This window comes from Lutra lutra, chromosome 6, assembly GCF_902655055.1.
Source record: "Lutra lutra chromosome 6, mLutLut1.2, whole genome shotgun sequence".
Classification (NCBI taxonomy): Eukaryota; Metazoa; Chordata; class Mammalia; order Carnivora; family Mustelidae; genus Lutra; species Lutra lutra.
Window position 1 is genome coordinate 129077002 of NC_062283.1, and position 16329 is coordinate 129093330.

General features: G+C 38.0%; 1 protein-coding gene across 2 annotated transcripts in view; it reads right to left on the reverse strand.

The window, feature by feature from the left end:
- PDSS2 (decaprenyl diphosphate synthase subunit 2) overlaps positions 1-16329 on the reverse strand; it is a 256809-nt gene that overhangs the window by 77673 nt on the left and 162807 nt on the right. For both annotated transcript variants that reach the window (XM_047733752.1, XM_047733753.1), the window contains exon 4: positions 410-484. In XM_047733752.1, coding sequence (XP_047589708.1) covers positions 410-484 — 75 coding nt within the window. The remainder of the gene's footprint in view (positions 1-409; positions 485-16329) is intronic.

Sequence of the window (16329 nt, forward strand, 5' to 3'; positions counted from 1 at the left end):
GGATCTTGCCCCCCCAAAAGTCGTCTTCTTCAGAGCATGTCCACTCTTCAGGGACATGGAAGGCCCCTTCCTCTGGGGGACAGGCTGGACCCAGGCACCTCAGCACAAGCTGCTTCTCCAGCCTGCCTGGTGACGGTGCTACCTGCCAGCCAGCAGCATCCTGGAGTCTACTGGGCTGCTGTAGATTGAACAGACTGTGAATCCAGCCAGAGGATAAGAGGTTGTTTTAATTGGCTAAATCTGCTATGTACTAAGCGTATGGCCATGAATTTGTAGCCAAAACACTAATCTAAAAAAAATGTCATGTACAATTTAAACACAAAACAAGAATGACATTTTCGCTCATCAATTCTAGTTTTGCCACGAGGGTTTTTAGCTTAACATTTTATAATGAATACCAAATCCTTACCTTTGCTGAAGTAGAATTTTCATGGTATACCCCTTGTACCAAGTCCATAAGAGCACTTGCTATAAGTTCCACAACCTAAAAGACGATAAAAAACATTAAAAGAAACAATTATACAATTTTTGCCTCCGTTTCTACCTCAGGAGCCTTAGTAGCAAGACAGTATTTGTGCCTGATGGAAAAAATGGGGTTATATACAAAAATCCTGGCAAATGGCACTGCCCACCTGGATATTAGAGGGGTGATCCAATTTTTTTTTTCAGGCATAATTCAAGAAAAAAAAATCTTACAAGCATAGCATTGAACTAATATACAAGAAAATCCAGTAATAGCCATTTTGAACCTAAGCTTAAATTTCAGATACCCAATGAAATCTTAACACGATTTATTTTCTGTATGTTTATTTCTGTCAGGTGGATACTTTTTCAGTATCTTCATTCTGGGAGCCATTACAGTGCTAATTTTCACACTTAATACAGAAAGAAAAGCAAAAGCAAAAGAATGGTTAACCTTTCAAATGTGTTCATTCTGTTGTCCTTAAAATGCACTGTGGATATATTTGGTGTAGGGCCCCTGAGTCAAATGTACCATAAACACTGAAAATTTTTACAGAACTGCGATAGTGAAATCAAATTCATCAAACCTGTACTATTTCCAAGGCTCAGGCTATTAAAAAAAAAAAAATCAAGCAAAATCAAAAGCTTTGAACTTGTTCCAGAATGTAAAACAAGCAGAAAACAGTCTCTTTGGAACTCTGTGCAATTTAGAGTTGTTTGCATAAACCATCTTAATTCAGGAGAATAAAATAGTGGTATTTACTCGAATGTTCAATGCAGCCATTTCAAACAGATTTTCCTCAAAGCTGCCCCAACCGCTTCTTACGAAGTCTTAATATCTTGTATATTTAGCTTCCTATATTATGCAGTTCCCGTATCTGATTCCCACTCTCTGCTTCCTAAAATTTAGCTCAGTTCTGATTGAATTAAAGGATTTTGTTTCAGCTTTTATCATTCTTGTAATTGAAGACATTATTAACCCAAAGGAGACAGACCCAAACAACAAGATACTTTAATCTCAGGTACCCTAGATTTAATAAACATTTTCTTAGAGGCAAATTATATTAATTTGTGGAAAGACTTTTTAAAAAAATTTTAACACATGGACATTTATCTCCAAATTTATATTTATATTCATACTGTTTAACAGAGACAAGGCTGCTGATAGGGAAATTCTGCTGATTAAAGGCATTTTTTTTTCCTAGCTCTGCAGATGGGTTAATTTGTAAGACCTATACAAAGTCTTTTTTTTTTTAATCACATTGCCCTTTAGGTAACCAAATACTTAAGAAATATTGTAGCAATATGAGCTGCAGAGGAACTAGAAGGACAATGATCCTACAGTGTTACCAGATGTGTTGAGTTATTTAAGTGGGGAAGAAAGAAAATGAATGGATTTTTTTCTCCCTGAAGGTATCAGATAAGCCCTATTCCCAAATCCAGGAGGATAGAGTATCGCCAATAGGTCTATGAAAAGATTGTAACTAAATGCACAGCATCAGATTGGATTACAGTTTATACAAGCAACATCCCAAGATCCCCCTGATGGCTGGACACGTAATACAGATCAATCACTCACTAAGAAATGTTATGGTTTTGAAATAGTTTGAGCTCTGAGACCAGCACTGGTAAAGTGAAGAGCGACTTGTAAAGAGAAAGTCCAATGCTCAGTGTCAAGATGACGGCATGAACTTTTAACAATGACTCTGGATAACTAGACTACGCCTTTACTTCCTTGAAATTCCAGACCAGGCAGAAGCAACAGGAACATTTTATTCTCTCACTCTTTTTCTCTTTAATGTAATTAGCAAATATAGGCAAACCTGCACTTACAAGTTCACCATTTATAAACAACCCATACTTCCAAATAAGCCTTACTTATTTGAGCAGAATACACCTCCAAAGCCAATATCGAGCACTGAGGAAAAAGCTTTGGAGTTCCTTGGGTTAACAAGTGTTGGAAGGTAAGTGATTATGAAAAGCAGGAATAGCCTAGGGGAGTTGAATGTTTCCCAGGCATGGGTGACTTACTCAGTGCACATGTAAATCTCTTTCCATTGCCTGAAATGTTGATTTTACTTTTAAAATTATACTAGAGATGTATTTATTATACTCCTTTAAAACTGTAATATTTCTAGAAAGACCACAAACCACCTTTAATAAGACCACTTAATGATCTGAATGTTTTTCAATATATGGCTAACTAACATAGGCATTCACCTGTTTTGGTACCTGATGCACTTAAAAGTAAGAAAGAACCTGCATTTTTTTTTTTTTAAGGATTTTTATTTATTTATTTGACAGAGAGCAAAGTAGGCAGAGCGGTAGGGAGAGGGAGCTGGAGAAGCAGGCTCCCCCGCTGAGCGGAGAGCCCAATGCAGGGCTTGATCCCAAGATCCTGGGATCATGACCTGAGCCAAAGGCAGAGGCTTATTGACTGAGCCACCCAGGTGCCCCAGAAAACACCTGCTTAATGTTCTCCCTCAGCTTCTTGTGGAGTGATTTGTTCCATCAACCACAAATGGTAGGAAGGATGGCAGCAGCCAGAGAACCCAGAAGCTTAACTGCCAGATCTCCTGGGTCTAAGAGGCCAAGCCCCCCACTTCTTGGTGCTCTAGATAAGATTCAAGGACTTCTGTTCCTTAGGCTCAGGGGGGACATGTAAATTCATCCTTCCTTCCTTCCTTCCTTCCTTCCTTCCTTCCTTCCTTCCTTTCTTGGATTTTATTTATTCCACTGCGATAGAGAGAGGGAGAGAGAGAGAGAGAGAGAGAGTGAGCATGAGCAGGGGGGAGAGGTAAAAGGATAGGGAGAATCAGACTCTCCATTGAGCTGGGAGACTGACTCGCGGCTCAAGCCTAGGACCCAGAGATCATGACCTGAGCTGAAGGCGGACGCTTAACCATCTGAGCCACCCAGGCGTCCCACAAATACTTTCTACTACAAAAAGAAGATAGACTAAAAGAGCATCGATGCTGGCCACTCTTGGGAGCCCAACAAATTAGAGGACTATAATGAAACAGAGCAGGCATTAGGAGCCAGAGGATCGAGATTCTACTGCAAGGCCTACTACTAATTCCATGGTGAGATCTGGGGCAAACCAATTAATTTCTCTGAGTTTGGGGTCTTCCCAACTATAAAATGAGGGAAGTTGCAAAATATAACTCTTTAAGGTCCCTTCCAATTCTGATTCTGAGCTTCTAGAAATGCAAATCTTAGTATTTATAATTAGGCATGTAAATTTGAAAACTGCTTTTTTGTAAACTTTGATGAGTCATCTTTGCTTAGATTATTTTTAGCTGTTCTCTTCACATGGACCTTTCTCTGTATCTGAACTCTGATTGCTTTCTTTGTCAAAGTGTTTGCACCCAGTCGCCCTTGGTTTCAATACCTAGAAGCATAATGGAAACAATTTCCATTTTCTGAACCATTCCCTTTTTTAAACCATTATAACTGGTAGTCCACCCTACCAGCTGACAAAAATGTCCTCTGTGGGTTAATGAAAGGTCAACACTGCTGAATTCTGGGTCTTGAATGGCTCTAATGCTTGGGAAGAATTCACACTGCTGGATTCAGAATGATACCAGGTTCAAGTGCGAAGTTGAGTCAAACTAATGGCTCTAGTTGAATGCATCGCTTCCTCTCTAGGAGTGAATGAGGAGGACGCGTAGAAGAGATCTGTCACCATTAATGTTATGAAGTTTACTTTAGCTGTCTAAAAAGTAATCAAACAGGAGATAAGTCTCTTTATTTCTGCATTTCTGGAGGGTGTAAGAATGGCAGAAATGCTTACCTGCACGTGCAATACAAAAATGCTTTTCTCTACCATTTGTCTTGTTGAAATCTCACTATACAGCAATTCTATATACTCTCCCCCAATCTTCTGAGTAACACCCTAGATTTCAGTGAGCCAGAAGTGGTAACTTCAGACTGTCCATGTTATGAGCTGGCTTCTTGGACCATCCTGTATGGAATACATTTATTATTACTATTATCATATTGAGCTGTAATTGATGGAATGAATTTTTAAATGGTTAATTTAAAGGACAAACTTCATCAGTCTCAGGGGAATATGTAATTGATTCATTCTTTATCTGTTGGCAAGGGTAACTGCAATTCAAAGATTTTTCTTAACTGAAAAGCAAAAGCGATGTATATACCCTCGCAAAAGGTGTTGCAGTGATTATGCCCTCAGCTGTACTAAAATTCTTAACATAAAAAACAGGAAATGGGAGAAGTAGGGGCAGTAAGAGAACAATGACCAAAAGACATCCTCACACCGCTGTACAAAGATATCTGTAATATCTTCTTAAGGAAAAAAAAAAAAGCTGGTTATAAAACGGAAAAGCACAATAGGAATTTTTAAAACAAAATGAGGTCAATCTATGTGTTTATATACACTGAGAAAAAAGTCTGAAAGGACAAGAAAACCATTAATAAGAATGATAATGTTCGTGGTAAGCTCCTGGATGATTTTTAATTAAAAAATGTTCCTTTTTGACTTTTCAGAACTGCTTAAGTTTATAATTGCTAAACTTGTCATGGCTGAAATTTATAATGTACTACATTTTCTGCCTCCTTTTATTGTACTGCTTTTATGATTAGGTAAAACAATAACCCTATTTCCATGGGCTGGGGTGGGGAGTTGGGAAGCATGCTCTGCTTTTCGTCTCGGATAGCCTTCCGGAGCTGGGTCCACAAACCGATTTCTGGAAAATATCGATCAATCAATAGTCCTTGGATTAGCAAAAATAAGATCAGTAAGTGGTGGTAAGCCTTCTGTGCAGACAAGCTGCGCCTCTCCCAATGAACGTGATCGAGGAGTACTGTACTGTCAGTTAGCATTTGTCAGACAGAACAGTCTCAACCGAGTCGTAGGTGGTTAACTAGTAAACCAGACCACTGGAGAGGACCAAAGGATCACCTATCCCAAATTACAAGTAAAATATAGCTGTATATTTAGACAAATGTGGCTCAATGAAAGCTCAAGCCAGCATAACCCGAGGTTACGTAGTAAGGTAGTACGGTTGTATTTTAACTCACTTAAAAAAGGTTGCTATGTACTTAACCTGTTCGGTATATAGAAACTGTGGAGACTATTACAGATTTATAATCCTCTTTCAAAAACTTGCGCCAGAGAGGTTACTTTAATGACAGTTTTTACTACAGTGTGGAATGACAAGACAACATTTGATCCATCACTCTATTTAGGAAGCAAATGAACCCACAGCCCCTCAGCCTTTACTACTCTTAACAGCTGCTAGCAAAGGAAACAGTCCTGTGCGTGCACACATCTGCAGTGCTGATGGCATTAATTACACACAAATTTATTGCACTCCTTCCCCCACCTACAGGAAGAAACAGCAATGCATGAAGCAGTAGCAAAGGTAAAACGCCCTTGGGGAAGAATTAATCCTCATATACATCTTGGGAGGAACAAAAGACAGATTTAGCGTAAATATGTCCTTTCCAAAGAGCTTTGATATCTCAAGGGATAGTCAAGATTTTTTTAAAAAAAGATTTTATTTATTTGACAGAGATCACAAGTGGGCAGAGAGAGAGAGAGAGAGGAGGAAACAGGCTCCCTGCTAAGCAGAGAGCCCGATGCGGGGCTCGATCCCAGGACTCTGGAATCATGACCTGAGCCGAAGGCAGAGCTTTAACCCACTGAGCCACCCAGGCACCCCAAGATTTTATTTTTAAGCCACAAAAACTATACTGTCGGGAAAAATGCCTTATAGAAAAACAGCCAAAGGGCCTGCTAATAGTAACCAGAGTGGCGAGCTTCACTCTTTCTTTAGGTCCTCTTCCCGCAAATGAAGCATCTGAGAGATGCATTTAAAGATGGAAAGATTTGCTTACGCCACCAAGGTGAGGAAGAGGAATGGGTGAAGGAGCAGCGCTCTCCCACAGAGACCAATAATAACATCTAACATTTGTAAAGCACTTTATCATTTACAAACTGGGTTTAAGCAAACAACTTTGTTCCAGGTGGACTCAGTCCCCAGTGCTCAGCCAGAGCTTTCAGGCTGGCAGCCTCAGTGGAGATGAGACCTCTGAAGAACACAGGGATGAGCGCAGTGGCCAAATCAGGGGTAAATCTACTCACCCACCACCTGGGCACAAACAACCCAGATGAGCCCTAATCTGCATGCTGATTAATATAAATGAGTAGCTTTAATAAAGCCATTGAAGAAGTCTATGAAAGAGTGGTTCGCTCCACTCCTTCCTATGAGACAAGGACCAGGTTTAATGAAGACAATGATGAAAGGTCTGTTGTAATAAACACATCACTGACTCATAGGAGTTCTGGAGGAAGCTTCTGGGCAGGCTTTTTGAAGGGGGCCTTTTCAATGCTGCCAAATGTGTAAGACCGTGCTTATTTGTGGGAGGGAGAGCAATCTGTTCTAGTGAGCTGGAAGTTCTTTCTGGCTAAGGGGGGAAGAGCAGAGACAGAAATGGCACAACCAGTAGGACAGGTGCAGCAAAAACTAAGCAAATTGATAATCTTAATTTTTAATTTAGAACAGCTGATACATTGGTTTATCGGCTCTAACTACTGGTAACATTTATCAAAAAGGGCTCAGAAAATTCAGTGAACTGAAGAAAAGTTTAAAAATCACTTAAAAGATAAAACTTAAAAGAAATGGGCCACAACTTCAAGAAAATGGCTTGACTATTCAGTGTTGAAATTTAATACTATATTGGCTAATTCATTCCATAAACATTTGCTGATAGTTCACTGTGTTCCGGGCACTGTACGAATGAAACTAGTTATGACCTTATAAATGACATTACTTTGTCACTGACCACTTAGAAGGTTAAAACATAGATGAGCAGCATGACCTTGGGCCAGCCATATCACTTTTCTGGGCCTCGGTTTGCTTATCTAGATAAGAGGGATCTGCATTTTATCACCAGTAAGCCCCATGACCAGAAATGCGTAACTGTGTCGCTGCATACATTTTTTATTCATAATAATTATAAGGATGATGCCAAAATATGATTTCTTTTTCTTTTTAGATTTTATTTATTTGACAGAGAGAGAAATCACAAGTAGGCAGAGAGGCAGGCAGAGAGGGGGGGGGAAGCAGGCTCCCCACCAAGCAGAGAACCCACTGCGGGGCTCGATCCTAGGACCCTGAGACCATGACCCAACCTGAAGGTAGAGGCCTAACCCACTGAGCCACCCAGGTGCCCCTCTTTATTTCGTTTTTAAGATTTTATTTGAGAAGCAGAGAGAGAGCGTGAGAGAGCACATAAGTAGGGGAAGAGCCAAGGGGAGAGGGAGAAGCAGATTCCCCACTAAGCAGGGAGCCTGATGTGGGACTCTATTCCAGGACCCTGAGATTATGACCTGGGCCGAAGGCAGAGGCTGAACTGACTGAGCCACCCAGGTGACCTGGATTTCTTTCAGTAGCAATGATGGAGTGATCCAAAAATACTGAGTTCACTTTTTCAATGAAGGTGCATGGTTACTGTACTGTTCACTACTAAAGAACAATCTTTTATTGACTTAAACAGTGACTAGGTTCCTGAAAAAGTTTTTAATTTAAAATGCTTACACCAGGTGCCTGGGTGGCTCAGTGCGTTAAGCCACTGCCTTCGGCTCAGGTCATGATCTCAGAGTCCTGGGATCGAGTCCCACATCGGGCTCTCTGCTCAGCAGGGAGCCTGCTTCCTCCTGTCTCTCTGCCTGCTTGTGATCTCTCTCTGTCAAATAAATAAATAAAATCTTAAAAAAAAAATGCTTACACCAAAATGAAACTTTTCAGGAGAAATAAAGGAAAAAGAGATGCTTTCCAGTGGGTTAAAAAAAAAGTTGGTTGTGTTAAATATTTTGCATTACTACAAAAACTGTACATAGCTGCTGGGAACTGAATGCTTAGTCATAAAAGAAAGTAACTGTAACATCAGACAACAGTTTAATTGCTTTATTTTTCATTATCTCCAACACAGGAATTTCTGTATATGAAGTTTATTGTACTCAGGATGTTCCACACTTAGCAGCACCATTACACATTGTTCTGACAAGTTCTCAGAGAGAATTATGTCTGCTATTTCAGTGATGTGCTCTCTTTTCCCCCATGTGGCTGATAACCTCCATTTTGCTTTCATTGCTTCTTCCTTTGATGCCACTCTCATTGATGTTAAGTGATATTTTCCAAGTGTGATCTTACTTAACAGTTAATCCCACCTTTGAGAAACACAAGTTCATGATGTGAAAACTTCAGCACACCAGAATCGTGGTACATTATTTCACTCAGCTGAAAGGATGCTGCTGGCTAGAACACGGACTAATACTATGAACTTTCGAGATTTTAAGGTTGCAGCCACAGAGGAACTATATTTTATATTATGACACTGTACATGCACGCATGCATATGTATAAAAAGTGAGTGAACATTTTCATAAAACAAAAATTTCATTATCCCTCTATTTTCTACTGTGTTTCATTAAAAAAAAAGCGTTGATAATGATTTGCTAAAGTGATTTCACTACCCACCAATAAACAGCATGTGATTGGTACTTTGAAATATAACCTTATATAATGCTGATATGTCATGTATAGCTCCTACCTTGGTTAGCCATCTTAACTGCACCCAAGGTCCCCAAATTTTTGACAGGCAGTTTACACATTGTTAATTCTGAAACAAAATTAATATATATAAAGGTGTTAATTTCTTTATCACTTTATTTCAAAAACAAATATGGAACTGAAACAGAGGCAGAAGTTAGGTTAAAACAATCATTCTCGGGTACTATGGGATATAGTGTTAGGACATATTTCCATCTTGATTTATATACATCACTAATATTGACTTTTAGCTTTGAGCTTACTAGATAAATGAAAAAAACTAAACCACATTTGGCCAGAGTTAAAAATCTCAGGATTTTTCTAAGATTCATACATATATCTTGCAAATTCCTGGGATCCCATGTCTTTTGGATAACATAGTTCAATTTTTAGTTCAATTAGTTCCTCTTCAAACTGGGCTACATTAAAAGACAGATGTTTGTAATTTAGAGACATCCCAAGGTTTGCACTTCAAAGGCAACCACAGAAATAAAAGCATGACTCATATGCATTAAAATCCACGCATCTTGTCTAAAACTGTAATTGTATTTCTTCCAAATACCTTTGCAGCTCTTCAAAATCTGTGAATCAATGGAATTCTAAAAATAACTGGCTCTACTGGTACTGCCTTCTAGAAAATTAGTTAATACTTTTTTTTCCCTTCTCCTTCAAAAAAATCATGTAGTAGAAACTTTAGACTGGCTGTATGGTACCCTTGAATCAAACAATGGATACCCTTGGATTAGAAATTCTCCCATCTGCAGAGATACAATTGTTGGTTTTTTTTTTTTTTTTGGTTGATATAATTCACATGAAGACTGAAAATAGGTGATATAATTGGCTTTTATTTTATTTTTTATTTTTTTTAAAGATTTTATTTATTTATTTGACAGACAGAGATCACAAGTAGACACAGAGGCAGGCAGAGAGAGAGAGGGAAGCAGGCTCCCCGCTGAGCAGAGAGCCCGATGCGGGACTCGATCCCAGGACCCTGAGATCATGACCTGAGCCGAAGGCAGCGGCTTAACCCACTGAGCCACCCAGGCGCCCCCCCCTTATGACTTTTAAAGTTTGAACTTGAACAAATTAAGCCATATCAGTTTCCCAGGACAAACTGGCCTTAAAGGTGAGTTCACTAATTTGGGGTATTGTTTTAGATGGCTGAAATGTGCATATATATCTCTAGGTCTTAGACATTTATAAAATATTTTCAATTCTCTATTACATCTCTGAGTTTATAAACAACTTTTTCTCAATTCCTTTGTTTTTCTTCCTATTTCATGGCATTTTCTGGATCTGGATATATATACATATACACATATATATGTATATATACATGCTTAGACTCTTTCCTACAACACTCAGATTTGTAGAATATTGTCATCAGTAAAGATATAGGAGATGGAATAATGCCTTTGTTATACAGATGAGTAAACTAAGAAAATAAGTTGTCTTTGCTTACTAGTTATTCCTCTAAAATGTTTCTTAAAGGGGCGCCTGGGTGGCTCAGTGGGTTAAAGCCTCTGCCTTCGGCTCAGGTCATGATCTCAGGGTCCTGGGATCGAGCCCTGCATCGGGCTCTCTGCTCAGCGGGGAGCCTGCTTCCTCCTCTCTCTCTCTCTGCCTGCCTCTCTGCCTACTTGTGATCTCTCTCTCTGTCAAATAAATAAATAAAATCTTAAAAAAATGTTTCTTAAAGTTTCTATTGATGTTTGTACTGAAATATTTATTCCAATATTTAAAAACTATTAATTGTTTAAAATATTATAAATTCCAATATTGGTAACTGCAAAATTGCTGGCAAAAAGAAGTATCATTGTTCTTAGTTGGTGTGCTTGTTTTCTACTTTAGTTAAGCATGAGGATTTTGGAGCCATATTGCCTTTAAAATTAGACAGCAGCTCTACCATTTCCTCTAGGAAATTACTTAACTCTCTCCCATGCCTCAGGAGAGATTAAGTTAGTTAATACACACAGAGCACTTACAGTGTCTACTACTTAGTAGGCACTTAAAAATGTAAGTTGTTAATATTATTTTTTAAATTATTTTAAAAAAATTTTTTAAATGTTTTGTACTAATTTTAACCAACTGAGCCACCCAGGCGTCCCTAAATGTTTTGTACTAATTTTAATGGATATCCTACATCATGAAGTTTCTAATTTCACTTGTAAAATGGAATATTAAGACATTAGAGGTGCATTCCTGGCTGGCTCAGTCAGTAGAGCATGTGACCCTTGATCTCAGGGTCTTAAGTTTTAAGTCCCATGTTAGGCATGGAGCTTACTTAAAAAAAAAAAAAAGAAGAAAGAAAGACATTAGATAAACAGTCTAGAGAAAAAGATGAATGTTCTCAATTAAAACCTGAGAGATAAAATGAACTGTCCAATGTTAACTGGCCAATTAAAAAAAACAACAAATGATAGAAACTAGGTCCATAGACTTCTACTTTGGAGTTCTTTCCACTTATTTGGCTTTATAGGTCTTCGCTGAGAACTATAAAATACATAAGGGCTACACAGCTCAACACATCATGAAAACCTAAGTTTCACACAGAAGTGAAAGCTGAAGCTCCTTAGGAATGATATAGTTAATCTGATATTCTAATCAGGAAAACTGTCCTTTAAATATCAAAGATGGCCACAGAGCATAGTTTTGGTGTTTACTGATGTCTGACTTGCTGTGCACAGTGAAAATGGCCCCAGAACAAAGACAATTAAGCCATATGAATAACAACAAACAATGCATTTTCCAAAATGTTTAAAAAGAAACTTTCTTGGCACAGCCATACTTTCCAACAAACCCACTTTAATGTGTTCATAGTTTACAGTATCAGAAATGACCTCAGGGTCAGGCATTTGTCAGTTAATGGCCTGTTGGGCTAATGGCCTTCAGCTTTGCCTTGGGCACATGAGTCCTCCAGTAGGTCATTAGCTGCCAGGAAAGGGCTCTTCCCCAATCACTATTGCTAAATAAATAAAATTTGCTCCTGGGTTAAGGCCCCATAAGCCAACTTTGGCTTAGAGTGAATTTTTTCCATGAGTATTTACAACTCTGAGGAGCCAGGAAAATGATGGAAATGCTAAAACCAAAATTATATCAATACAACTAAGCTATATGTGGCTACTAATGATAAGCAGTCACATGGATCCTTTGGGATGCTCTTACCTGTTGTTTTGCTTATGGGGTTCAAATTTGGTATCAATCTTATAGAACCAGTCACCAGATTACAAACGTACCATTTTGGAATTTTATCTGTAAGTCAGTTGTTTGGAGCTCATACCTCATTTTCCTAACATTCAAGGTTATAAATGGTGGGTAGGTTCTCAGGGCAGCCCATAACATTAGAAATGCCATATACTTAAAATTGAAAATCAAATAGAAAACCACAATCTTATAAGACTTGCAATTAAACAAAACAGGAAAACAAAACTAAACAGGAAATATTTTTTTAAATGGCCTTTAAACATTGACTGTTATAGGGAAATTTGGTTTAATAAGAAAATGAGGGTAGAGACACTGGTTCTTTCTCATATCCACTTCATTTCTTTTTTTTTTTTTTTAAGATTTTATTTATTTATTTGACAGAGATCACAAGTAGGCAGAGAGGCAGGCAGAGAGAGAAGGGGAAGCAGGCTCCCTGCTGAGCAGAGAGCCTGACTCGGGGCTCGATCCCAGGACCCTGAGATCATGACCTGAGCCGAAGGCAGAAGCTTAACCCACTGAGCCACCCAGGTGCCCCTCCACTTCATTTGTAATTATATAATTTTCTTTATTCTTTCTTTCTTTTTTTTTTTTAAACTTTCCTTATTCTTAACAAAAGACCATTCCAAGCTTCACTCTGATGTTTGTCAACTCCTCAGTAAAGTTTCATGGCTGGTTTTTCCTTCGAAAGGAGCACAGAGAAGGCAAAAGGATGGATAACAATTTTTCTGAAATAACAGGTAAGAAGATAAAGAATGAAAAAACAGGAAGAAAAGGGTTGAAGAGTATGTGTACACGCTCTGAGGACTGCCTGAGATGAAATTAATTGATTTGGGAACAATAAGAGACAAAGAAAGAGGCACTGAGGACAAATCTATGGGATAAAGGAAGGACGAGTGAAGAGATGTGAGGTCAGGCAGCTGACAATGGAGGGGAAGGGATCAGCTGTTCATCTACCCAGTACTTTTGTTAACTCCTACCTCTGGAAGTTCCTTGAGTAAAATCATTAGAAAGGCAAAAGGAAGAGTACTGAATAACTCGAGCTGAAAAGGAGATTTTTTTCTCCCTCTGGCTTTAGAGAAATAGCAATTTATGCCAGTGAAAATGGAGAGGGAAAAAAAAAAAGCTGGCTTCTGATTAATTTCTGGAAAGTAGAAAAAAGGGATTGACAAAACTGAGGTGATTAAATATATGAAAGTGCCATACCAATATATTTCTACCTCTCATGGCCAACCAGGGTGTGGGCTTCAATTCTACCCATTTTAGAGAATAGATTTTTTTGTAGAACACAGACTTTTAAAAATGGGCTTCTTTGAATGCCAGGCAGAGGGAAGAAATTCCCTTCTGGGTCATCAACTTTCGGGTGGACAGACATTCAGAGAAGTGTCCATTTTGCATGACGGCAATTGACCTTCTTATGGCAAAAAGACACTTCATTCCATTGTTTTATGGCACCCAAAGGGCAAAGGTCAAGTTTTTAATGAGATCATAAATTTTAAAAGAGCATAATATTTGTCTTCTTGTTTCTAGTACACTTCTCAAACACCAATCATTTATCACTTTTGCTTTAAAGATCAAGGAAGTGGCTCAGAATGGATATAGTGTCTGTTTAATAGCTATGTTAATAAATGATAAACTGGAAAAAACTGGGGGATTCTGAAATTATAATTCTGTCATAGCATTTTGGCTTCTTTAACTGATAGGGAGATAGTTGCCTTTATTGTTACAACATATGACACCTAATTACCTTCTGCACACATTTACTCTAGTCGTGAAAACCAATACTTGAGTGGGTTATATGTAGAAAAAGAACATTAATTTTGAGTGTGAGACCAAAGAGGCTAAAAGATATTAACCAATAATTTCAACAAATAAAACAATAATTTCACACAAGGTCATAACATCTATTTTAAATGAATATGACAAAGAAAATCTCAAATTTCCTATGATATATAACATGTTTCTAGGTTTCACTTTTTTTTTAAGGTAGGCTCCATACCCAATGTGGGGCTTGAACTCATGACCACAAGAACAAGAGTGACATGCTCTACCAACTGAAACCCCTAGGTTTCACTTTTTTTTTTTTTTTTTTTTAAGAGAGACAGTACATGTGCATGAGTTGGGGGGAGAGGGGGCAGAGGGAAAAAGAGGGGGAGGAGAAAACCATCTTTATAAGCTCCGCACCCAGCATGGAGCCCAATGTAGGGCTCAATATCACAACCCTGCGGTCATGACTTGAGCCAAATCAAGAGCTTAACCGACTGAGCCACCCTGGTGCTCCACATTTCACTTTTTAACATGAATTTGAAAGTAGAATTAATACAACAAATAATAGGGACGCCTGGGTGCCTCAGTTGGTTGGACGACTGCCTTCGGCTCAGGTCATGATCCCGGAGTCCCGGGATCGAGTCCCACATCAGGCTCCCAGCTCCGTGGGGAGTCTGCTTCTCCCTCTGACCTTCTCACTCACGCTCTCTCTCACTGTCTCTCTCTCAAATAAATAAATAAAATCTTAAAAAAAAAATACAACAAATAATATAAACATCAAGTAACCAATAGCAGTCTCTTTATTAAAATATATAGATGGTGTAAAAGGAAGAGATTTATATGCATAAACTGAACATTATTTATACAAACAAAAATCTTCCTTGTAAACAACATATTTATGCCTTTAGGAAAACAAAGTTAACATAAGGAAATACATCAGTTATGTAAGGAGTACATCTGTGCCCCTGGTTATTTAGAAATATAAATCACTAATGCTTAATAGAACAGTCCCCAGGAATGACATCATGATAATATTCTGGGGTGCTCAAACAAAACCAGGGCTAACTCACATACTCCCACCTGATGTATAGTGAAAGGTCCATTAAATGAAAATGACTAAAAAAAATAGAAAAGAAAAAAAAAAACCATGGTGAGTTCAATTTTTTAAATACTAGGGTTATCACTATAGATGTAAAATGAAAAAAAAAAAAGATGACAAGTAGTAATCCACACAGCCTTATTTGTACTATGGCTTAATCCTAAACTACAGATCCAGTCTACAAAATAAACAGGGACCTGAAAAAAAGCTTCTAATGGTCAGCCAAATTTTAAAATTAGAGTGCTTTTTTCCATTTCATGTTTTTCCCCCAATTATTCAGCATGTCTGGTAGCTTGATGCTCAGACACTAAAATTCTAGACTCTGGTATGACCCCATCATTCCAGGATTCAGTGATAAGTCTACATGAACACAACAGAGAGCAACTTATTCCAATGGAGTCAGGGAATTTATGGCTTAAAAAGAGGCATTCTGAGGTCTCAAAGCCTAGGGTTTGTGGTTAGTGAAGTACCAGAACAAAAAGCTGTCCTTGGCTTCCATAATTGAAAATGAACGAAAACTCAAAATACTAATTTTTAAACTCACTCTTGAATTCAAAATTTTGTTAATTCACACTTATGTGACAACAGCTATAATAATAAGAAGACAATTACCAGAGAATTAATATACCAATTTCTATACTTAGAGATATTTAAAAATCTAAGTGTTACCTTAGGCAATTACCTTGAAGACCCCTAATATCTTCAGGGAAAGGCCAAAGGGAGAATAATTGACTTTGCTAATTTTACCCTTGGCAATTATAAAACAGCTCTGAATTTCTTGTGACTGCAGAATGCTTGTTCTTACTGTCTGCCCCAGGAGAAGTACAGAGATAAACACATAATGCAGAAATTCAGACAAGAATCCAGTAGCATTCCCCCTCTCCCTCTCTGACTGCCTCTCTGCCTACTTGTGATCTCTGTCAACTAACTAAATAAATAAATAATCTAAAAACAAAAAAAAAAACAAAAAAAACCCAGTAGCACAAGAAAATGGAAAATTGGTAGAATGAATAAGTCATAAAAAATTAAAGTTGCTACAAATACGCTAACTTTAATTACCAAGTTAAATATAGACCCTCAAAAAAAGCTGTCACTGTGAAAAGACTGATATACTATACACAGAAATTCTGTATTAAGTTCTGTCTGCTCCCTCACTGCTGTGATCTCTCTTTTCATTGCCTTTTTTTTTTTTTTAAGATTTTATTTATTTATTTATTTGAGA